At 45.9% G+C, this 25,208-nt stretch overlaps 1 protein-coding gene across 1 annotated transcript in view; it reads left to right on the top strand.

Moving 5' to 3' along the window:
• Positions 1–25,208, top strand: part of WDR35 (WD repeat domain 35) — a 119,529-nt gene that overhangs the window by 85,265 nt on the left and 9,056 nt on the right. The window contains exons 23-25 of the mRNA XM_077291476.1: positions 1,945–2,077; positions 5,241–5,351; positions 8,086–8,250. Of these exons, the coding sequence (XP_077147591.1) occupies positions 1,945–2,077; positions 5,241–5,351; positions 8,086–8,250 (409 nt within the window). The remainder of the gene's footprint in view (positions 1–1,944; positions 2,078–5,240; positions 5,352–8,085; positions 8,251–25,208) is intronic.

Genomic DNA, 25,208 nt, shown 5'->3' with positions numbered 1-25,208 from the left:
TCTACTGTATATAGAGGTGTTATCAGTCATTGTACAGGAGGAGGAGGTGAGCTGTGACATCACCTATTGTGAATGGTGGATTCTGTGTTATCCGCTGTATATAGAGTTGATATCAGTCATTGTACAGGAGGAGGAGGAGGTGAGCTGTGACATCACCTATTGTGTATGGTGGATCCTGTGTTATCTACTGTATATAGAGGTGTTATCAGTCATTGTACAGGAGGAGGAGGTGAGCTGTGACATCACCTATTGTGTATGGTGGATCCTGTGTTATCTACTGTATATAGAGGTGTTATCAGTCATTGTACAGGAGGAGGAGGTGAGCTGTGACATCACCTATTGTGAATGGTGGATCCTGTGTAATCTACTGTATATAGAGGTGTTATCAGTCGTTGTACAGGAGGAGGAGGTGAGCTGTGACATCACCTATTGTGAATGGTGGATCCTCTGTTATCCGCTGTATATAGAGGTGATATCAGTCATTGTACAGGAGGAGGAGGTGAGCTGTGACATTACCTATTGTATATGGTGGATCCTGTGTTATCTACTGTATATAAAAGTGATATCAGTCACTGTACAGGAGGAGGTGGTGAGCTGTGACATCACATATTGTGAATGGTGGATCCTGTGTTATCTACTGTATATAGAGGTGTTATCAGTGACTGTACAGGAGGAGGTGGTGAGCTGTGACATCACCTAAATGGAATGGTAGATCCTGTGTTATCTACTGTATATAAAAGTGATATCAGTCACTGTACAGGAGGAGGTGGTGAGCTGTGACATCACGTATTGTGAATGGTGGATCCTGTGTTATCTACTGTATATAGAGGTGTTCTCAGTCATTGTACAGGAGGAGGTGAGCTGTGACATCACCTATTGTGAATGGTGGATCCTGTGTTATCTACTGTATATAGAGATGTTATCAGTCATTGTACAGGAGGAGGAGGTGAGCTGTGACATCACCTATTGTGAATGGTGGATCCTGTGTTATCTACTATATATAGAGCTGTTATTAGTCATTGTACAGGAGGAGGTGAGCTGTGACATCACCTATTGTGAATGGTGGATCCTGTGTTATCTACTATATATAGAGCTGTTATTAGTCATTGTACAGGAGGAGGTGAGCTGTGACATCACCTGTTGTGAATGGTGGATCCTGTGTTATCTACTGTATATAGAGGTGATTTCAGTCATTGTACAGGAGGAGGAGGAGGTTAGCTGTGACATCACCTTTTGTGAATGGTGGATCCTGTGATAACACCTCTATATACAGTAGATAACAGTCACTGTACAGGAGGAGGAGGTGAGCTGTGACATCACCTATTGCGAATGGTGGATCCTGTGTAATCAGTCATTGTGTTCCTGTCTGTGATGATAACGAGACCACTGAGGATTGATCTCTACAGAATGGCGACTAATTGTAAGACTCAGTAATCAGAAACAAAAGTGCAAGATTTCAGGATTGATTTATTTAAAAACTGATGGAAAAGGAAAGAAAGATCTCCAAAATTCTTATAATAAAAGTTAAAAAAGTAAATTAAATAAATAACCTTCATGTAAGCAATATATTACTTTCTGAAGACATCCCCTTGAAATGGTGGTCACTCTGTCAGGAAGTTACAACTGCCCTCTCTCTCCCTGGACCCCACGTCACACGTGCATGGTGCAGTAGGGTGAACGTGCATTTTATGTTTGTTGGTTTTCTTTGTGAGACCAGGATAATCTTCTGCAGGACACATGTAATGCTGACTGTACACATTAATATCCTTCATGACTCAGCCTTTTTTCCTTACGTGCTGACGTTAGGGGGCAGGCAGCAGCTTCAGTATAAATGATGGATCCGCCATGGTGTGTCATGTGTGATCGCTTCTTGACTGTGCGTTCCCTCAGTTGGGCGTTTTGCGTAATGCTGTGGCCTGTGATCAACCTGTTCCTCCTCTGTAGGGTAAATGCGGTGCAGTACTATGTACAGGGCAGAAATCAGGAGCGTCTGGCCGAGTGCTACTACATGCTGGAGGACTATGACGGGCTGGAGATTCTGGCTAATTCCTTGCCTGAAAACAATAAACTGCTCCCAGTAAGTTCCTTCTGCTTTGTATGGCTTCCTGGAATTTTCTGATAGTCTGTGAACACATCTAGGGGTGAAGAGTTCCCTTATACATCTTTTGTGGAATGACATTGGATTGGAGCCTTCAACCCAGTATTGACCAACTTAGGACCTTCATAGACATTGGCCTAATGTCGGCCAATATTGATAGGTTTGGCTGACGGTCTAATGTGTTTCGATGCCACCAACAGCTGATGTCGGGGAGATAAGGATCTGGCATGTCTGATTTTAGACTGCTTGGCAGGATAATCCACCAGAGGAGTCTGTCAGTGGCCTTCTCGTAGGGAACACAGAGTCTGGTAGCTCTGTACAGGAGAGAGACAGACGAGAAAAAAACAATTGGGAACTGTTTTTACCTCCCAGGATGGCATCCTGCTTACTCCTGGTGAAATGTGTGCAGTATGTTTCCCCTTTACCTCCTGGAGTGCTCTGCCATGATCAGGACACTCTCCACACCTCGTAGTCTTCTGTTGGCTTCTCGAAGTTGGTGAGGATCATAGATGTCTACGAAGTGTATACAGTAGCAAACGGTAGTGTCTTTAGACTACTATGGGCTCCAACGACTTCAACAGAACCCACAGCTATGAAAAGCTGAGTATTCAGAAATCACAGCTGATCACTGCTCGCGAAGGGGAACGCGTACTGCACAGACTCAAGAAGGGACAGGACGGCAATCAGTGATTAAATGCTCTTCTTGAATTTCCCCAAGGAAATTAATAGATAGATAGTATATAGATATCATAGATGAGGGAAAAAAATGCTGCAAAGTAAGAATGGTTTCAAGAATAGAATAATTTGACAAAGTGCAAAATAAACAAAAGATAAATCTAAATCTAGTCTCTATTTGGTTACTGCCCTTTACCTTTATGAATTCTTCTAGGTACTTGCAGAAATTTTTTTGAAGGACCTCAGCGGGGAGGTTGTTCCTAAAATCTTGACTAACCACAGATCTTCTGTATATGCCATGTAATCCTAGTCAGACTCCATGATGTTGAGATCTGTGCGGCCGTATCATCACTTCCAGGACTCCTTATAATTATTTACAGAGATGATAATTCTTGATGATATTGGCTGGATGTTTGGGGTCGTTGTCCTGTGGCAGAATAAGCCCAAAATCAGACATTCATGTATCATGTTCACACTTTGGATTGCGATGCATGGACTTGTCGCGGGTCTCCTAACCCAGACTTGACAGGCTCCTTGGCATATATGAGGATGTCAGGTTCTGGTCAGGAGATTCATGGCCGGTCCTTGTGTTGCCATCTGTACTCGGACTGTTTTTCATGGACGTTTGGACTTTTACATTTGGAGCTATACTTCTGCCGGATGGTATTGCATGATGGATAAAGATCTTCCTTACTCCATTTGCTGAAATGTAGCCCCAAACCTGCAAGGACATCCACTAGACCTCACTATTCCTGGAGACACTCATTATTGTACTGCTTTTCAGCCTTCACACAACAGACTGCCTTCTGTAACTGACAAGTATTTCCCATTGTTTTGTGAACTTGTTTATGTCTGCAATTCTTCCATGAAGACCACTTCTGGCCAGTCTTCTCTGAACATTAGATGGGACTAGCTAGAGTCCACTGGTTGCTGCCAGTTTTGAGCTGATGGGCACTGCTGGACATCTTCCAATTTCAAAGATAAGTATGATGTGTATTTTATCTGCTGCACTAAGTTTCCTTAACCAACCACTGCTTCTAAGGTCCTCAACATTGCCCATTTTTTGGTGTCCTCAGTGCTGAGAAATACAGGCAGATGCTTTTCCTTTTATTATTTTTGTTTTTTCTATGTAGCACACTATTGATTCCATGGTGCTGTACATGAGAAGGAGCAACGTACAAAATACGGATGTAAGTTAGAACAAACTAATAATGACGGACTGTTACAGAAAGGAGAGGACCCTGCCCTTGTGGGCTTTCAGCCTACGGGTAATGAGGAAAGAGACAGTTTGGCAGGGGGTGACAGCAGCTCTGGTGGTGGTGAGGTGGCAGTGGGGCTATTGCAGGCTGTAAGCTGTTCTGAAGAGATGGGTTTTCAAGTTCGGTCTGAAAGTTCTGAATTTCTCGGAATCGGATATGTTGCATCACAGAAGTCCAGGTGATGGGGGATACTTTGGAGAAGTCTTGGATGCAATTGGGTGAGGAGCATATAAGTGTGGAGGAGGGAAGGAGGTCTTTGGAGGACCAGAGATTTCGTGTTGGAAGATATCAGGAGATTAGCTTGGCAATATATGAAGAAAACAGTTTATGGATGGCTTTATAGGTCAGTGTTAGTAGTTTGAACTGGATACGTTGGGGAATTGGGAACCATTGAAGGGATTTTCAGACGGGAGAAACAGAGGAGTAGCGAGTAGAAATGTGGATTATTCGGGCAGCAGAGTTAAGGAGGAAGATATTGCAGTAGTCGAGGCAGGAGATGAGGGCATGCACTAACATTTTATTAGATTCATGGTTGAGGAAAGGACAGATTTTGGAAATATATTTGAGTTAGAGGTGGAAGAAGGTGGCGAGAGCTTGGATATACGGTTTGAAGGACAAGGCATGGTCAAGGGTTACTCCGAGGTAGCGGACTTCCAGTGCAGGTAAAAGCGTGATGTCACTTATTGTGATCCTTCATGCAGCCTCCAAATTTATTCTGCAGCAGGACAATGACCCCAAACTTACAGGATATGTCATCAGAACAAGGAGTCCTGGAAGTGATGATACGGCCACACAGAGCCCTGATCTCACATCAGCCAGTCTGTCTGGGATTACATGAGGAAACAGATGGATTTCTACAAGCGACATCCACGGAAGATCTGTGGTCAGTCCTTCAAGATGTCTTGACAAACCTCCTTGTTGAGCTCCTTAAAAAACTGTGCCTTCACACCAAATATTGTGTTTATTTAGATTTTTCTTTTGTTCATTCACTTTGTGTTTTGTTAATTGCTGACAATAAACTACTAACGTTTCTTTCTTTGAAACCATTCTTACTTTGCATCACTTTCTGCGCACCTGCCTAATAATTACAATAGATATTGGATGGATAGATTGATGCTTCTATACATACTAGTAACGCAGCAGTGAGTGATTACCGCCCAATATCACATGTATGTGCAGTGTTTCTAATAGCCACTTTTCATGCACAGGACATCGCCCGCATGTTTGTGACCGTGGGTATGTGTGAGCAGGCCGTGGCAGCGTTTCTGAAGTGCAACATGCCGAAAGCTGCGGTAGATGCCTGCATGCACCTCAATCAGGTGAGCGCTGTCAGTGGAACACATTGACTTTGCTTCATTTTTGTTGTATTTATCTCTTTTAAGAACATTTCCTCACTAGATTAAAATACATGTCTAGAACTTTGAGGGACCTACCTGAAGATGGTCATATTTTTCTTCATAACATTTGGAGATTTCTGGGCTAAACAGAAATGTCTGCAGTCACTCTATGCAATAAAGATTGCTGAATCCTGCGAGTCTGCAGACCTCTCGAGCTGGCATCAGAGGGGATTGGCTGCAGTCTGCACTCCTTTAGAGTGACTTCAGAAATGTATGTTTTGCCCCCATTCAACGTGAAATTCCAGGCCCAAAACCTGCGGCCATACTAGGGAGAGACTCTGACCGCATGTCATCTCTTCTGGCTTCTATCAGTCGCTGTGGTGTCATGGAGGACTTTTATGGATCTATATCAATAGGTCGGGTTTGGAGATAACTAGATTTTTAGGGGAATAACCCTTTAACTTATCTTCTATACATCGGATAGGGGATAGCTTACTGATCGCTGGGTTCTGACCGCTGGGACCCCTGGTGATGTCGAGATTGGGGCTTTGGAAGCTCAGGAATGGGACTCTGCAGTCCTGTCCTGAATAGAGCGGAGTTGCACATGTTGGTCTTTCGCTGCTGTGCTCCATTTAGTGTCTTTGGACTACTAAGCTCTGCGCTACTTATGTCAGATCCATAGACAATGAATGGAATGGAGGTCCAGCATTCGCAGCTACACTGCTGACAGGTCAGGACTGCAGAGCCCTGATTTCGGGATTGCTGGAGGTCCTAGCGGTTGGACCCCCAGCAACCAGCAGGTTTTACGTTATTCAGTGTATAGGGAATAATTGTTTTCTTGACAATAACCTTTTAAGGAGGTTTTCCAGGCCAAGCATCTTCTGCCTTATGTGCAACCCATGGGGATGGAAATACATGGCACTTTGAAGTATATTTGCTTTGCTGGAAGATCCAGGATTGCCCAATCTCATCTCAGGTTACGTAGTTGCACTCCGGCTAGATTTTTTTTTTTAGCTTCCACTGACATCTCCTGCATACAGTTCTCTTTTCTCAATGAACACAACATTACTGATGACACCTACCAGGAAGGGTGGGCATACTGTACAGGGAATGTATTGTATGCAAGGAGGACTGGAAGTCTAAAGATGGTGTCGGGAGGTGGAGTGGCATCTGGAGCTGCCAGATATGCCACAAGTATGCAGTCTGGGAGATCCCAGGAACCTGCCATGGAATGGATGAACAGAAGAGCCTTCAAGGGGTTGTCCGGCCTTAAGGTGCAAGTATGCAATCATTCTGTGTGCGCTGTGAGGATTCTCTGGTGCTGGGAGCAGGCAGTCATGTAACCGCAAGTACCGTATACAAAAGGCAGCTGTCTGCTGTCACTCACTGGAGTGTCGGCACTGCTGTTGGAAGTCTTGTTAGCTTTTATTATGGTCGTGCAAACAAACAAAAAACAAAACCTAGGTATTATATCATGTTATAGGGTCTTCCCATCTCAGTAAGTCATGGCATATCTATAGGCTATGCACCAAATGTCAGCTGGGGGTCTGACCTCTGGGACCCACACTAATCCGATCCATGCTGGCTCCCGGCCACGCGGCCATGAACAAAACCGTAGGCAGCCATAGTCACTTGAATGGAGCCAAGCTGCAGCAGAAGGCCCCGGAGTTCCCATGTGCAGAGGGAGTGACAACTCCTCGGCGTCGTCTTTCTCAGCGTGGGTTGGCTCCTGATGTTGCTCAACCGTATTTCCCATCTCGGCCTTTCATGATGAGGACAAGAATGACTCCACCCAAGTGCCGCCACAAGAAGTGGGCTACGGAAGCGGCTGAGCATGGTTAAGCCAGGTTTATGTGGTCCTTGGGGCCCAGTGGGCCCCTGCTCACTTTTGATTTTTTTTCTCCTCATCAATTATGAGTAGAGTTATATGGGACGTATATTTTGCAGTATGAGCTGTAGTTTTTATCAGTGTCACTTCAGGGTCCCTACAACTTTCTGATCTATTTGTATTCTATTTTTTGGGAGGCAACTAGAGATGGGCAAACCAGAACAGTAAAGTTCGGGGTAATTACCAAACACATAGTGTCCGTGCACGGACCCCAAACACAGACTTCTCCAGAAAATGTTGCTGTTCGAGTTCGGCACCCTGAATATTCGTTGTTTGCCACACTGTCATCTGCGAGACAGCAAGGCAAACACTGTATCTGACTGTTGGTAATATGTTTATCGCCAGTGAGAGAACTGCGGTCCCACTCTTGTCAGTTGACAGCGTGAGCCAGCAGCTGTGACTGGCAGTAAAAAGATTATCACGGCTCACAGGGGTCGGCTGATCAGAGAGTACTACTCTCATCAGCCTACGCCTGCTGTTGCTGATAGCAGCGTGCCCAGGCCCCACCGGTGTGAGTACTCATCAGCCGGCGCCCGTGCTATAAGTAAATAATAATACAAAATTACGTGACAATAGTGAGACATCATGGAGGCATCCTGGGCCTTGTGCCTCTTTAGTAGTTTTCTATCCCAGTGAATTTGCAGGTTGTTCTGAATTTTGGCTTCCGTCACTTCACACTTAGGTTGATGGTTGTACTTCCATTTTCATCTGCTCTCTTCAGCCCTGTGTTGTATATACTCATCCTCTCCATGGGATATCTAGTTTATGAAAAATGTCAAAGAATCGGCAAATCTATTAGAAGTTTTTTTTTTTGTTTTTTTTTTACAGTGGAACAAAGCAGTCGAACTTGCCAAGAACCACAACATGAAAGAAATCGGATCCTTACTTGCCAAGCACGCTTCTCATTTGCTAGAGAAGAACAAGACGCTGGATGCCATTGAGCTTTACCGGAAAGCCAACCACTTCCTGGAAGCAGCGAAACTCCTGTTCCAGGTAAGGATGGAATATAGGACCCCAACCCATCCCCAGAACCTCGCTGCAGTATCTAATCCTATTCCTACGTTAGTTTCTCTGACTTCTGTTATTCAGATGGAAAGTGATCAAATGATTAAGGAGACCACGACCTTCTGGGGAGCTCTGCACCACATCATTTACCAGGCACAGCGCCAAATATCTCATAGTGTTGCAAGACTTAAAGGGAACCTGTCACTCCCAAAATGGAAGGTGAGCTAAGCCCACCTGCATCATGGGCTTATCTACAGCATTCTGTAATGCTGTAGATAAGCCCCCGATGTATCCTGAAAGATGAGAAAAAGAGGTCAGATTATACTCACCCAGGGGCGGTCCCGGTTCTGTTCTGGTCCGATGGACGTCGCAGTCCGGGGCCTCCCATCTTTTTACGATGACGTTGTCTTCTTGTCTACAGGCTGTAGCTCCGGCGCAGGCGTACTTTATCTTCCCTGTTGAGGGCAGAGCAAAGTACTGCAGTGCGCAGGCGCTGGGCCTCTCTGACCTTTCCCAGCGCCTGCGCACTGCAGTACTTTGCTCTGCCCTCAACAGGACAGACAAAGTACGCCTGTGCCGGAGCTACAGCCTGAAGACAAGAAGAGGACGTCATCCTATGAAGATGGGAGGCCCCGGACCGCGACGTCCATTAGAACAGAACCGGGACCGCCCCTGGGTGAGTATAATCTGACCTGTTTTTCTCATCTTTCAGGATACATTGGGGGCTTATCTACAGCATTACAGAATGCTGTAGATAAGCCCCTGATGCCGGTGGGCTTCGCTCACCTTCCATTTTGGGGGGTGACAGGTTCCCTTTAAGAAACAGATGGCACCGCTAATTCATAATTGAACTGAAGAGTTTTCCTAAAGCATGCTGCATAGCAATGACGAAAATAGAAGAGAAAAAGACGCATGCTAAAAAATAGGGAACTCCCAGGAAAATATATAAAATTTGAACTTTATTAGGGTAAGTTCACACAGGGCGTTTTTGTTGCTTTTTTTCTACAGCAAAACCTGATTTCTTGGCAGGAAAGAAGCTGCGTCAAAAACGCAGGTTTAGGTGCGTTTTTGTTGCTGCTTTGGTGCTTTTTTTGGGCTAACTTGTGTCTCTATGTCCATGCTAATGTCCATGACTTTTCTGCTGAAAAAAGGCTGCAAGTAATGATACCTGCGTTTTTGCTGCGTTTTTTCAACACCTCAACACCCATTCAAGCCAAACCTGAAAAGGCTGAAAGAAGTGACATGCTCTATGTCCAAAATAAAAAAAAGCAGCAAAGTACAAAATCCTGATGACAAAAAAACCAATGTGTGTGCATGTGATTTCTGAAATCTCATAGGCTTTGCTGGTACCGTAAAAAGCAGCTGAAAATTATCATTAAAAAATGCAGTAAAAAAAACGCCCAGTGTGAACATACCCTTAATGTAAACCACCACACATCACGTGCAACAAGACAGCCTCATAAAAACATTAAAAAAAAACCGAAAACAGGTTCAGTAGCTGGTTATGTCCTTGATATGGCAATAACCTACCTCCACAGAAGTACACAAAACCCAAATGGCCGTATATTAGTATGTAATACCAGCCGAAAAAAATCATATAAACAAAGATTCATGAGAAAACAGAACATTGATATGTAATCTTAGTAAATGGTTAAACCCATGAACCCATAGATGAGCAAAAAAACACGCACAATACGAAGACAGTAGAAGGCTAAATAACCCTATTGACAACACCCTGTCAGTACACAAGGACTGAAATACAAAAAAACGCAGCTGGTTGTGGACTACCAGAAGGTCTGACCCGTAAAGTGATTATCCCAAACGAAAATACATAAGGGTGAATTAGAAAAAAAATAGAAAAAGCTATTAAGAGCAAGGAAACCCTGCTAGCAAATATATATATATATATATATATATATATATATATATATATATATATATATATATATATATATATATATATATATATATATATATATATATATATATATATACACTCACCGGCCACTTTATTAGGTACACCATGCTAGTAACGGGTTGGACCCCCTTTTGCCTTCAGAACTGCCTCAATTCTTCGTGGCATAGATTCAACAAGGTGCTGGAAGCATTCCTCAGAGATTTTGGTCCATATTGACATGACGGCATCACACAGTTGCCGCAGATTTGTCGGCTGCACATCCCAAAGATGCTCCATACAAGGCAGGATGGATCCATGCTTTCATGTTGTTTACGCCAAATTCTGACCCTACCATCCGAATGTCGCAGCAGAAATCGAGACTCATCAGACCAAGCAACGTTTTTCCAATCTTCTACTGTCCAATTTCGATGAGCTTGTACAAATTGTAGCCTCAGTTTCCTGTTCTTAGCTGAAAGGAGTGGTACCCGGTGTGGTCTTCTGCTGCTGTAGCCCATCTGCCTCAAAGTTTGACGCACTGTGCGTTCAGAGATGCTCTTAGGCCTACCTTGGTTGTAACGGGTGGCGATTTGAGTCACTGTTGCCTTTCTATCAGCTCGAACCAGTCTGCCCATTCTCCTCTGACCTCTGGCATCAACAAGGCATGTCCGCCCACAGAACTGCCGCTCACTGGATTTTTTTTCTTTTTCGGACCATTCTCTGTAAACCCTAGAGATGGTTGTGCGTGAAAATCCCAGTAGATCAGCAGTTTCTGAAATACTCAGACCAGCCCTTCTGGCACCAACAACCATGCCACGTTCAAAGGCACTCAAATCACCTTTCTTCCCCATACTGATGCTCGGTTTGAACTGCAGGAGATTGTCTTGACCATGTCTACATGCCTAAATGCACTGAGTTGCCGCCATGTGATTGGCTGATTAGAAATTAAGTGTTAACAAGAAGTTGGACAGGTGTACCTAATAAAGTGGCCAGTGAGTGTGTATATATATATATATATATATATAAATATATATATATATATATATATATATATACGGTATATATATATATATATATATATATATATATATATATATATATATATATATATATAAATTTGGAGTCATTTTTACCAGTAGAAAATTTGTGGAGGAGCAGACCCAAGGCGTATAGCCAGCTTCATACGGGGCTTCTTCAGGGCAAATCATCAAAAACTTAATTTATTTCAGTTCTTCAATACAAAAAGTGAAAGTCCTGTATTATATAGGGTCATTACACACAGAGTGATCTATTTCAAGTTTTTATTTCTTTTAATGTTGATGATTATGGCTTACAGCCAATGAAAACCCAAAAGTCATTATCTCAGTCAATTAGAATACTTTATAACACCTGGTTGAAAAAATGATTTTAACATCTGAATGTTGGCCTACTGAAATGTATGTTCAGTAAATGCCCTCAATACTTGGTCAGGGCTCATTTTGCATCAGTTACTGCATCAATGCTACGTGGCATGGAGGCGATCAGCCTGTGGCACTGCTGAGGGGTTATGGAAGCGCCCAGGTTGCTTTTGATAGCAGCCTTCAGCTCGTCTGCATTGTTGGGTCTGGTGTCTCTCATCTTCCTCTTGACAATGCCAAATAGATTCTCTATGGGGTTAAGGACAGGTTAGTTAGCTGCCAATCACGCACAGTGATACTGTTGTTTATAAACCAGGTATTGGTACTTTTGGCAGTGTGGACAGGTGCCAGGTCCTGCCGGAGAATGACATCTCCATCTCCAAAAAGCTTGTTGGCAGAGGGAAGCATGAAGTGCTCTAAAATTTCCTGGTAGACGGCTGCGCTGGTCTTGATAAAACACAGTAGACCTACACCAGCAGATGACATGGCTCCCCAAACCATCACTGATTGTGGAAACTTCACATTAGACCTTGGAAATCAAGGTCCCAGAGTCTGGAGAAAGAATGGAGAGGCCACAATCCAAGCTGCTGGAGGTCTAGTGTGAAGTTTCCACAATCAGTGATGGTTTGGGGAGCCATGTCATCTGCTGGTGTAGGTCCACTGTGTTTTATCAAGACCAAAGTCAGCGCAGCCGTCTACCAGGAAATCTTAGAGCACTTCATGCTTCCCTCTGCCGACAAGCTTTTTGGAGAAGTAAATGTCAGTCTCCAGCAGGACTTGGCACCTGTCCACACTGCCTAAAGTATCAATACCTGGTTTACAAATAACAGTATCACTGTACTTGATTGGCAGCAAACTCGCCTGACCTTAACCCCATAGAGAATCTATGTCAAGAGGAAGATGAGACACCAGACCCAACAATGCAGACGAGCTGAAGGCTGCTATTAAAGCAACCTGGGCTTCTATAGAATCTCAGCAGTGCCACAGGCTGATCGCCTCCATGCCACGCCGCATTGATGCAGTAATTGATGAAAAAGGAGCCCCGACCAAGTACTGAGTGCATTTACTGAACATACATTTCAGTAGGCCAACATTTCAGATGTTAAAATCATTTTCTCCTTCACCTCATTGGGGGATACAGACCGTGGGTGTATGCTGCTGCCACTAGGAGGCTGACACATTAATGATACAAAGAAAGTTAGCTCCTCCCCTGCAGCATACACCCTCCTGCTGGCTCTCAGCTCCTCCCCTGCAGTATACACCCTCCTGCTGGCTCTCAGCTCCTCCCCTGCAGTATACACCCTCCTGCTGGCTCTCAGCTAACCAGTTCTTGCTTAGTGTCCGTAGTAGGCACACGGACAGGTCTGCTATTCAGACCCGAAAAACTCTTTTTACCTTTACAAGGGTCGAATGGGGCGATGGATCCTTTCATGGTTCCGATCTCCCCGAACCAACAACAGGCGAGCACGGGAGTTTTACCTCTCCATATCCTCTCCTGCGATGTGGGAAGCCACTGCCTGAGCTGATTCTAGGGGCGACGGGCCCCTTCAAGGGCACCGATCTCCCCCCTCCCTTATCAGATGAGCACCGGAGTGTCACCTCCAGTGTCCTCTTCTGCAGCCAGGCCTATTGCCGGACATTCAGCCCTGCCCACCAGGTTTTACCCTTGGCTGTTCAGAGGCACTTTCCAGCGTGGCGTCCGAGCAGCCCCCACTGCACCACCACTATTAAAAGCGGATGGTACAAGGAGGCGGACGGTTCCTCTCCACCTCTCTGCTAAAGGGACGATGGATTGAGGGCTTTTCTTTATCCCTGCACCGTCCAAACAGCAGCAACAGCCTACCTTCTGACCTGCCGAACAAAGCTGCATACTGGGTAAGTGCCGGGACTCGAGCGGTTGGAGGGCTCTGCGCACCCCCCCTTTGTATCACCACTATTTAGCGGATGATGCAAGAAAGCGGACAATTCCTCTCCACTTCCCTGTTAAGAGGATGGTGGATTAAGGGTTCCTAATTTTCTACTCTGCACGACGATGGCAAGAGATGTGTTTTTCCTGACCTGCTGGATGCAGCCCCGCATTCTGCCACTTGGCAGACTAACCGGGTAGAATTTCTTGTGGTATACCTACCAGTATCCCTGCCCGATGTATCATCAATTAAAATACCACGGACGGTCGGATAGCAAATCTGGTTTGTTGCGTCTTGTGGCTTCGGGTTCAGCGCTCTACCCTCCTTAGCCGCCACATGGGTTGCTTGACCAATAGTCTCCTGGTCGGAGACCTTAGCTACTTCGATTCACACAAGTAACCTTTCCCCGAAGACAGTACAGCTGGCCAATCAAATCTTCTGAGGGGGACACTAACAAGGGATCGTATCTTTTCTACTGACCCAACCAGCAGTGGAAGCGTTGTCCAGGACAATCTAGATCTAAGGGATCTTGGTTCCGAAAAGTGGGAATGAAAAGTAACACCAATCCTGTACCTCAAACTTCTAACAACCTTTGACAAGGTCCTCCTTTTTCAGATGGAGTTCCTCCACTCAGCCATTACTTCAACAGAAAAAGGTGGAGTTTCTGGCATCCATCGACATTCGGGATTCTTACCCTCACATTCCTATTTTTCCCCTCTACAATAATCCCTTCGCCTTTCCATTCGCGAACAGCATTTTCAAGTCACGACCTTGCCCTTCGGCCTGACTACCGCACCAGAGTGGTCGCAAGGGTCATGGCGGTTGTCAGGTGCCTCTTGCACCCTTGAAGCATGGTCGTCCTGCCCTATTTGGTCGACTTTCTAGCCGCTCTTCCAGGACTACGCTGAGTCGTCTATATCACTTGCGATATCCTTTCACTTGGGCTGGCAGCTAAACTTAGACAAGTTTTCCTCATTCCCAGCCCAGCAGATCCTTTTTTGAGGATGATCCTGCACAAGAAGGATGGTAATTCTCTCTCGAGTCAAGGTCGTGGCCCTTCAACAGGGAGCTCGTGCACTTGATCACTCATTCCCTCAGTTCATTCGATTCGCTAGGAGGGTTCTGAGGAAAAATGGTGACGACAATGGAAGCAGTTTCTTTCGCTCCGCTCGTTTTCAGCAAGTCAATCAGGCTTTCAAAGGGTAGTCTCTGAGCTCCTTTCTCATCCAGAGCCTTCGCCTGGTCCACTGGTTATTAGTGAATACCAATGCCAGTCTTCTTCTCCCGATCATCGCTCTGGGGATCTGAACGGTTCGGCTAATCCTACAGCAGGTCCACTGCCTTCAGGCGGGTCAACCATCCGTCTTCTATTGGATAATGCCACGGCTGTGCCATACGTCAATCATCTAGCAGGTACCCACAGTCAAGCGCCATGGCCGAGGTACCTCGCACTCTCTGATGGGCCGACATCTATCATTCGGTGATCTCAGCAGTACATATCCCAGGAGTAGAACACTGGGCGGCAGACATGTTCTCCTCAAGTGAGTGGGAACTTCACTCTGAAGTTTTTCATCAGATCTGCCTTCACTGGAGTACTCCAGATGTAGGTTGGATGGCGTCCAAACTGAACGCCAATGTACTCCAGTTCATGGTTCGGCCTCGAGATCCAAGACCATCGCAGTACATTCTCTGTTCTTCCATGGTACCAATTTCCATAACCCCTCTTCCACTACTTCCAAGATCTTTTTGGAAGCAGGAAGGGCCCCAGTGATCCTGGGAGACCCGCACTAACCATGTCAGGATTTCTCGCTTGCGGTACTAGTATTTTTCCGTCTTATTGCAACAAAACTGCAAATATGGACTTCCTCGCAGGGAGTCTTCACCTGTGGTTCTTCCCTACCGCATACCGTTAGATCTTTGGGACCTTAATGGTCCTGGGGATCTTACATTAGACTCCTTTTTTTTTATTTGGTCAGACTTTACTATCAGGGAAGGTCACCCCTTTTTTCTCTGCGTTCTTGTCATCCTGATGAGTCTTCAGAGCTTGCCGCTCTGTTGTTTCAGTATTTTTTCCTTATTACCATCACGGCAAGGTTGTCCTCAGGCCATACCCTCCCCTTGTTACCAAGGTGGTAATGTATTACCACTGTTACAGGGGCATCGTTTTTCTCTCATCTCTTTCGGCTCCAGTCTACAAAGCGGAATGGGTTCTCAATAATCTGGAAGAAGTGAGTGCTCCGAGTGGGTACGTATCGATTACGGCATCCTTCCGAAGGTTGGACACTTTATTTGGGCTTCCCGATGGTAAGAAGAAGGCTTCCTGACGGTCACAGGAAGGGTTTAGCCTTTTCATCAGCCATGTTAGCCTGGTGGATTCGTTTCACCATCTGTCAGGACTCTGAACATTTTTTACCTTTTGTGCATTACTGCCCTTTTTCAAGATGGCGTCTTTGGTCTCATGTGCACTGTGTCTTCCTGCTATAAAACTCCACCCCAGCCTTCAGTCTGTGCTAGAGTATTCTGCCTTGCATCCAGCTCCTGACCTCTGATTACTCCCTGGCTATACACCTGCTCCTGTGAACCTGTGTGGTGATCCTGCTACTCTGCTCTGAGTTCCTGCTGCATACACAAGTTTCCAGTAATCCTCCTTCATCTGCTGTTCGTGTTTACTCCATCTGCATTTGCTGGACATGTAAGCTGTTTCTGCTTTGCAATAACCTGAGACTATTAACCAGGCCTCCCTGGTTGAGGTAAGATATGATTTGAACTGCCTAATAAGCATATCTATCTGTGCCTGGACTAAGACAAGGATTTATTCGTGTCAAGTATCCTCAAGAATAACTGTGCTTCATAGACTTTCTGCTTGATTGCATTTTCCTCTGAAGTTTCCTATAGACTGCTAAGCTGCGTTTATTATTTGCACCAAGTGTTGTGGACTTGAGTTCTCTCTGCACCTGTTTGAATCACCGTGTGATAATATAGACTTTACCACTTATAAAACTGTGTCTGTAGTTGTCTTGTTCCACGCAAAGAGTCTCCTGAGTTATCCCCTATAATTATTACACCATCCAGGAGTCCTTCCGTGCTAGATGTCAGCCTATCTCCCTGTCTGAGGGCTCTAGGCACCAGACGTCGGCAAGCACGGCTGCAAGCTTGTGGATTCATCCAGTCCGCATGCATTCTTGAAGCACTATAATTCCCACACTTCCACAGATGTGAGTCTGGGCAGGTGGACTCTGCAGGCCGCGGTGGTGCACTTGTAAGTAGCGGTTACACAGGGCCTGATCTATTGTTGTCCCCACCCAGGGACTGCTTTGGGACGTCCCACAGTCTGTGTCCCCCAATGAGGCGAAGGAGAAATAGGGATTTTTGTGTACTCACCGTAAAATCTTTTTCTTAGAGCCATTCATTGGGGGACACAGCTCCCACCCTGTTATTAGCTTGTGCTTGTTTTTATAATTTGATATTCTATACTCTCATAGATAATCTGACATTTTATACGCTCATATGTTGTTATTGATCTTCTACTGCTTTTGCACCGAACTGGTTAGCTGAGAGCCAGCAGGAGGGTGTATACTGCAGGGGAGGAGCTAACTTTCTTTGGATCACTTATTGTCAGCCTCCTAGTGGCAGCAGCATACACCCACGGTCTGTGTTCCCCAATGAATGGCTCGGAGAAAAGGATTTTACGGTGAGTACACAAAAATCCCTATTTTCAAGCTGGTGTTATAAAGTATTCTAATTTACTGAGATAATGACTTTAGGGTTTTCATTGGCTGTAAGCCATAATCATCAACATTAACAGAAATAAACACGTGAAATAGATCACTCTGTTTGTGATGACTTTATATAATATATGAGTTTCACTTTTTGTATTGAAGAACTGAAATAAATTAACTTTTTGATGATATTCTAATTTTGTGAGATGCACCTGTATATATACCTTACCAGGGGAGAAAGAGACAATTAGTCACAAATGAACAATAATTACCGGCTGATGGAAGAGGAGTGAGAGAAAATCCATTCAGCATGACCGTCGCCATCTTTGTCAGTGTTCAAAGAGCCCAGTGACAATAAATATCTCCTTGTGGTTGTACCAGGTATTGCATTGTGTGAAATGTGCTGAACTGCAGTACCAGGCGCAGCCACTACCATTTGTATGGAGTTGTGCCTGCTAAGCAACAATATGCTACCCAATGCATTCTTATGGACAGCAATATCGCTGAGTTTTTTTTGTATTAAGTGAAAAGTCTACATGAAGCCCTGGCCTTACACTGAGCAGGCAGCCGACATATAGTCGTCAGAAAGGTGACACTTTCTTTTACAAAGCGCTGATACAGGCAGAATCACTATGAACGCAAAGAAATCCTATAAGTATTCGAGTGCTGCCATCTACTGATCATACCTGCTCCATCTGTTCAAGGAGATTTAACCCCTTGGTGACAGAGCCAAATTTGTACAACCCCTGGCAAAAATTATGGAATCACCGGCCTTGGAGGATGTTCTTTCAGTTTTTTAATTTTTAGAAAAAAAGCAGATGACAGACATGGCACAAAACTAAAGTCATTTCAAATGGCAACTTTCTGGCTTTAAGAAACACTAAAAGAAATCAAGAACAAATAATGTGGCAGTCAGTAATAGTTACTTTTTTTAACCAAGCATAGGGAAAAAATTATGGAATCATGAAAAACAAACAAAAACACTCCAACACATCACTAGTATTTTGTTGCACCACCTCTGGATTTCATAGCAGCTTGCAGTCTCTGAAGCATGGACTTGTGTCACACAGGACTCTTCATCAATCTGGCTCCAACCTTCTCTGATTGCTGTTGCCAGATCAATTTTGCAGGTTGGAGCCTTGTCATGGACCATTTTTCCTTCGCGTCATTGGGGGACACAGACTGTGGGTGTATGCTGCTGTCACTAGGAGGCTGACACTAAGTGATACAAAGAAAGTGATCTCCTCCCCTGCAGTATACACCCTCCTGCTGGCTCTCAGCTAACCAGTTCTTGCTTAGTGTCCGTAGGAGGCACACGGACAGGTCTGCTATTCAGACCCAAAACTCTTTATTATTTTATTTTTACCTTTTACATTTTTGATTTTATTTTTTCCACGGACGAAGGGGGCGACAGATCCTTTCAAGGTTCCGATCTCCCCGAACCAACAACAGGCGAGCACGGAGAGTGTCGCCTCTCCGTATCCTTTCCTGCGACGTGCCAAGCCTGGGCTGATTCTTAGGGGCAACGGGTCCCTTCAAGGTCACCAATCTCCCCACACCATCAACAGACGAGCACATGGAGTGTCGCCTCCACGTACCCTCTTCTGCAGCCAGGCCTAATGCCGGACAACTGGCCCTGTCCACCCGGGGGCTGAACTCCATGGATGTACAGAGGCCCCTCTCTATGGCGTCTGAGCAGCCCCCACTGTCCCACCACTGTAAAAGTGGATGGCACAAGGAGGCGGACGGTCCCTCTCCACCTCCCTAACAAAGGGATGGTCGATTTGAGGTTTCCCCCTTTTCCCTTCACCATCCACGCTGCAATACCTGAAGAACAGTAGAGGCGCGCGCTTTCCTCGGCGCTGAAACTCAGTCATCCGCGGCGGCTCCATGCCGGGACGCGCACCGATGGTGAGTGGATCCAGTCAGCGATGGGCCTCTGCAGCGGGATATAAACATGCTGACAGGCAGCCATGGCTTCCCTGTGGCCCACCTCCCTGAGGTAATGCTCCGGCCGGCTGCAAATATGTAGCCCCTGGCTTCGGCCGATGTGTAGGCCGCATCCCGGAAGCCACGCCCGCACTATGACACGCTAAGGCGGCTCCGCCCACCTTTTCTGGCGCTTCTCACCTGGCACGGGAGCGCTCAATTTTCTCAGCCACTCCAACGCCCCTCACTTCTACCGCTGGTATTGCTCCTGCCGGCTGCAGAAATGTAGGCTCTGGCTTGGGCCTATTCATGGAAGTCTCGAGGCTCCGCCCACATCATGTCTGTGGCTTCCGCCTCCTGAATTGGCACTTCTCGCTCTCTGCGAGATTTTATCACCTCTGCAACTCCCGGTGGTCATCTTGGTCCACCCGGCCGGCTGACACAAGGGCGACGGTTTTGCATTAAAGGGGGCACAACGACTCTGCAACATCAGTACCCGGGTAAGGAAGTACCTGACCAGTATTCCCTAGTCTTAAAGGCACATAACCAGTATTCCCTGGTCTTAAAGGCATATTACCAGTATTCCCTGGTCTTACAGGCACATGACCAGTATTCCTTGGTCTTACAGGCACATGACCAGTATTCCCTGGTCTTAAAGGCACATGACCAGTATTCCCTGGTTTTAAAGGCACATGACCAGTATTCCCTGGTCTTAAAGACACATGACCAGTATTCTCTGGTCTTAAAGGCACATGACAAGTATTCCCTGGTCTTAACCCCTTCATGACCTTGGGATTTTCCGTTTTTCCGTGTTCGTTTTTCGCTCCCCTCCTTCCCAGAGCCATAACTTTTTTATTTCTCCTTCCAGATGGCCATGTGAGGGCTTATTTTTTGCGGGACGAGATGTACTTTTGAACGACATCATTGGTTTTACTATATCGTGTACTTGAAAACGGGAAAAAATTCCAAGTTCGGTGAAATTGCAAAAAAAGTGCAATCCCACACTTGTTTTTTGTTTGGATTTTTTGCTAGGTTCACTAAATGTTAAAACTCACCTCCCATTATGATTCTCCAGGTCATTACGAGTTCATAGACACCTAACATGACTAGGTTCTCTTTTATCTAAGTGGTGAAAAAAAATCCAAACTTTGCTAAAAAAAAATAAAAAAAAAAAAAATTGCGCCGTTTTTCGATATCCGTAGCGTCTCCATTTTTCATGATCTGGGATCAGGTGAGGGCTTATTTTTTGCGTGCCGAGCTGGCGTTTTAATGATACCATTTTGGTGCAGATACGTTCTTTTGATCGCCCGTTATTGCATTTTAATGCAATGTCGCGGCGACAAAAAAAACGTAATTCTGGCGTTTCAAATTTTGTTCCCGTTTTTTTATGTGTAGATTTGATTTTTTTTTTATTGATTTATTTTGAATGGGGCGAAAGGGGGGTGATTTAAACTTTTATATTTTTTTTATTTTTTTCACATTTTTTTTTTTTTTACTTTTGCCATGCTTCTATAGCCTCCATAGGAGGCTAGAAGCTGGCACAACTTGATCGCCTCTGCTACATAGCAGCGATCTTATGTTCGCTGCTATGCAGCAGAAAATCAGGTGTGCTGTGAGCGCCGACCACAGGGTGGCACTCACAGCTACCGTGCATCAGTAACCATAGAGGTCTCAAGGACCTCTATGGTTACAAAGGAGAAGCATCGCCGACCTCCGATCATGTGACGGGGGTCGGCGATGCGCTCATTTCCGGCCGCCCGGCCGGAAGAGCAGGTTAAATGCCGCTGTCTGCGTTTGACAGCGGCATTTAACTAGTTAATAGGCGCGGGCAGATCGCAGATCAAAACAGCTGACATGTCCCGGCTTTGATGCGGGCTCACCGCTGGAGCCCGCATCAAAGAGGGGCTTCTGACCTCGGACGTACTATCCCGTCCGAGGTCAGAAAGGGGTTAAAGGCACATGACCAATCCAAAGCCGGTCACCCTAAATGAGCTCAGGAGCCCTCCGCCGCTGATCCCAGTTTATCCCAGAGTACCTAGTTCCCCTCAGTGGGCTTCGTCACTGACCGCAATCCATGATTTCTCTGACCAAGAGATTGAATCCCTCCGTGAACCCTCTGTGGCTCGGAGTGCTCGCAGGACCGATATACATGGTCCCTCTCCTACATGGGAGCCGTCGGCTAGCAGGGACCGCAAGTATTCTAGAAACGTACAGGTGTCTAGAAACGTACAGGCATCTAGAAAACGGAAGTTTTCATTTCCTGATCTCTCTCACCAATGATTTGCTGAGAACAAGACTTTGAATATGGATCGGATATTGCCTTGGATCTGGATTTGCCAGAGCTTCAGAAAAGGATGGACTTGCCTATTTATATCATCAACCAATCTCTCCACATTGACAAGGACTCCAGTTCTGTTCTAGACCATGTAGTGTCCCTCATAAGGAGACTAAACTTCCTTATAGAGCATTTACCATTCAGTCCAGAAAAACGATTCACTGGACAGAAGCCTCTTCAAGCGCGGTATCCTTTTTTTTCCAGCCAATATGCAAACACGTGAGGTGTCCCCTCCATGTATACCCCCTACGACGTGGAATGCCATGCCTGGTCTGATTTTTAAGGGTGATGGGTCCTTTAAAGGGCACCGATCTCCCCACACCATCAACAGACGAGCACATGGAGTGTCGCCTCCATGTATCCTCTTCTGCATCCAGGCCTAACGCCAGACAACCTGCCCTGTCCACCCGGAGACCTGTACTCTGTGGATGTACAGAGGCACCCTTTTTGGCGTCTGAGCACCCCCTTCTGCATCACCACTATTTAGCAGATGATGCAAGAAGACGGACAATCCCTCTCCACTTCCCTGTTAAGAGAATGGTGAATCGAGGGTTCCTAATCTTTAACTCTGCACCGTCAAAAGAGAGCGGCAATGTCAAGAGACGGCTTTTCCCTGACCTGCTGGATGCAGCCGCGCATTCTGCCACTTGGCAGATTAACCGGATAGAATTTCCTGTGGTATACCTACCAGTATCCCTGCCCGATGGGTCATCAATTGAAAATACCATGGGCTGTCAGATAGGAAATCTGGTTCATTCCCTCTTGCGGCCTCGGGTTCAGCGCTCTACCCTTCCTTAGCCGCTGGATGGGTTGCTAGAGCAATGGTCTCCTGGTTGGAGACCTTAACTACTTTGATTCACACCAGTAACCTTTTCCCGAAGATAGTACAGCTGGCCAATCAAGTCTTTTGAGCGGGAGACTTAACAAAGGATCGTATGTTTCCTACAGACCCAACCAGCAGTGCAAGGATTGTCCAGGACAGTCTAGATCTAAGGGATCTTAGTTCCAAAAGGGGGAACGAAAAGTAAGACCGATCCTGGACCTCAAACTTCTAACAATCTTTGATAAGGTCCTCCTTCTTCGGACAGAGTCCCTCCGCTCAGCCATTACTTCAACAGAAAAAGGTGGAGTTTCTGGCATCCATCGGCATTCAGGATGCTTACCCTCACATTCCTATTTTTCCCCTCTTCAAAAATTCCTTCTCTTTTCCATTCGCGAACAGCATTTTCAAGTCACGACCTTGCCCTTCGGCCTTGCTACCACACCCAGAGTGTTCGCAAGGGTCATCGCGGCTGTCATGTTCCTCTTGCACCCTAGAGGCGTGATCGTCCTGCCCTATTTGGTCGACTTTCTAGCCGCTTTTCCAGGACTACGCTGAGTCGTCTATATCACTTGCTATAGCCTCTCTCACCTGGGCTGGCAGCTAAACTTAGACAAGTTTTCCTCATTTCCAGCCCAGCAGATATCCTTTTTGAGGATGATCCTACACACTTCCAGAAGGATGGTAATTCTCCCTCGAGACAAGGCTGTGGCCCTTCAACAGAGAGCTTGCGCACTTGATCACTGATCCCCTCATTTCATTCAATGTGCTAGGAGGGTTCTGAGGAAAAATGGTGACGACAATGGAAGCAGTTTCCTTCACTCCGCTCGTTTTCAGCAAGTCCAACAGGCTTTCAGAGGGTAGTCTCTGAGCACCTTCCTCATCCAGAGCCTTTCTCCCTGTTCAGTGGTTATTAGTGACTACCAATGCCAGTCTTCTTCTCCCAATCATTGCTCTGGGGATCCGAACGGTATGGCTAGTCCTACAGCAGGTCCACTGCCTTCTGGCTTGTCACCCCATCCAAATTCAATTGGATAATGCCACGGCTGTGCCATATGTCAATCATCTAGCAGGTACCCACAGTCAGGCGCCATGTCCGATGTACCTCACATTCTCTGATGGACCAAGTTCTATCATTCGGTGATCTCGGCAGTACATATCCCAGGAGTAGAACTCTGGGCGGCAGACATATTCAGCCGTCAGGGTTCCGCCTCAAGTGAGTGGGAATTTCACCCAGATGTCTTCCATCAGATCTGCCTTCACTGGAGCTCTCCAGATGTAGATTGGATGGCGTCCAGAGTGAACACCAATGTATTCGAGTTCATGGTTCAGCCTGGAGATCCAAGAGCCATTGCAGTGCATGTTCTGGTTCTTTTGTGGTACCAGTTTCCATAACCCCTCTTCCACTACTTGAAAGTTTTTCGGAAGCAGAAAGGGCCCAAGTGATCCTCGGAGATCCACACTGACCACGTCAGTTTTTTGTTTGCGGAGCTAGTATCTTTCCATCTTAGTGCAACAAAACTGCAAGTAGGGACTTTCTCGCAGGGAGTTTTCGCATGTAGTTCTTCCCTATCGCATACTGTTAGATCTTTGGGACCTTAATGGTCCTGGGAGTCTTACAGTAGACTCCTTTTGATCCGGACAGACTTTACTATCAGGGAAGGTCGCCCTTTTTTCTCTGCGACCTTGTCATCCTGATGAGTCTTCAGAGCTTGCCGCTCTGTTCTTTCAGACTTTTTTCCTTATTACCATCAAGGCAAGGTTGTCCTCAGGCCATCCCCTTCCCTTGTTACCAAGGTGGTATTGTAGTCCCACTGTTACAAGGGCATTGTTCTTCCCTCATCTCTTTCGGCTCCAGTCCACAAAACTGAATGGGTTCCCCATATTCTGGACGAAGTGAGTGCTCTGAGTAGGTACGTATTGAGAAAGGCGTCCTTCTGAAGGTTGGACACTTTATTTGGGCTTCCTGACGATAAGAGGAAGACTTCCTGACAGTTACAGGAAGGGTTTAGCCTTTCATCGGCCATGTTAGCCTGGTGGATTCATTTCACCATCCAGGAGTCCTTCCGTGTTAGATGTCAGCCTATCTCCCTGTCCATCGAGGGTTCTAGGCACCAGGCGTCGGCAAAGTACGGCTGCAAGCTTGTGGATTCGTCCAGTCCACATGCATTTTTGAAGCACTATAATTCCCACACTTCCACAGATGTGAGTCTGGGCAGGCCGCGGTGGCGCACTTGTAATTAGCCGTTACACAGGGCCTGATCTGATGTTGTCCCCACCCAGAGACTACTTTGGGACGTCCCACGGTCTGTGTCCCCCAATGAGACGAAGGAGAAATACATATGGTGTTATTGATCTACTGCTTTTGCACCGAACTGGTTAGCTGAGAGCCAGCAGGAGGGTGTATAATGCAGGGGAGGAGCTTTGTATTACTTAGTGTCAGCCTCCTAGCATACACCCACAGTCTATGTCCCCCAATGAATGGCTCGGAGAAAAGGATTTTACGGTAAGTACACAAAAATCCCTATTTTCTTCAACTTCCACCAAAGATTTCATCATCCCCAAACATACTTTCAATTGATGGGATAAGAAAAGTGTCCAAAATATCAACATAAACTTGTGCATTTATTGAAGATGTAATGACAGCCATCTCCCCAGTGCCTTCACCTGACATGCAGTCCCATATCATCAGTGACTGTGGAAATTTGCATGTTCTCTTCAGGCAGTCATCTTTATAAATCTCATTGGAACGGCACCAAACAAAAGTTCCAGCATCATCACCTTGCCCAATGCAGATTCACCATTCATCACTGAATATGACTTTCATCCAGTCATCCACAGCCCACGATTGCTTTTCCTTAGCCCATTGTAACCTTGTTTTTTTCCGTTTAGGTGTTAATGATGGCTTTCGTTTAGCTTTTCTGTATGTAAATCCCATTTCCTTT

Source organism: Ranitomeya variabilis, chromosome 2, assembly GCF_051348905.1.
Source record: "Ranitomeya variabilis isolate aRanVar5 chromosome 2, aRanVar5.hap1, whole genome shotgun sequence".
NCBI lineage: Eukaryota > Metazoa > Chordata > Amphibia > Anura > Dendrobatidae > Ranitomeya > Ranitomeya variabilis.
The sequence above is the reverse complement of the archived record's forward strand: the minus strand, read 5'-3'. Positions and strand labels throughout refer to the sequence as shown.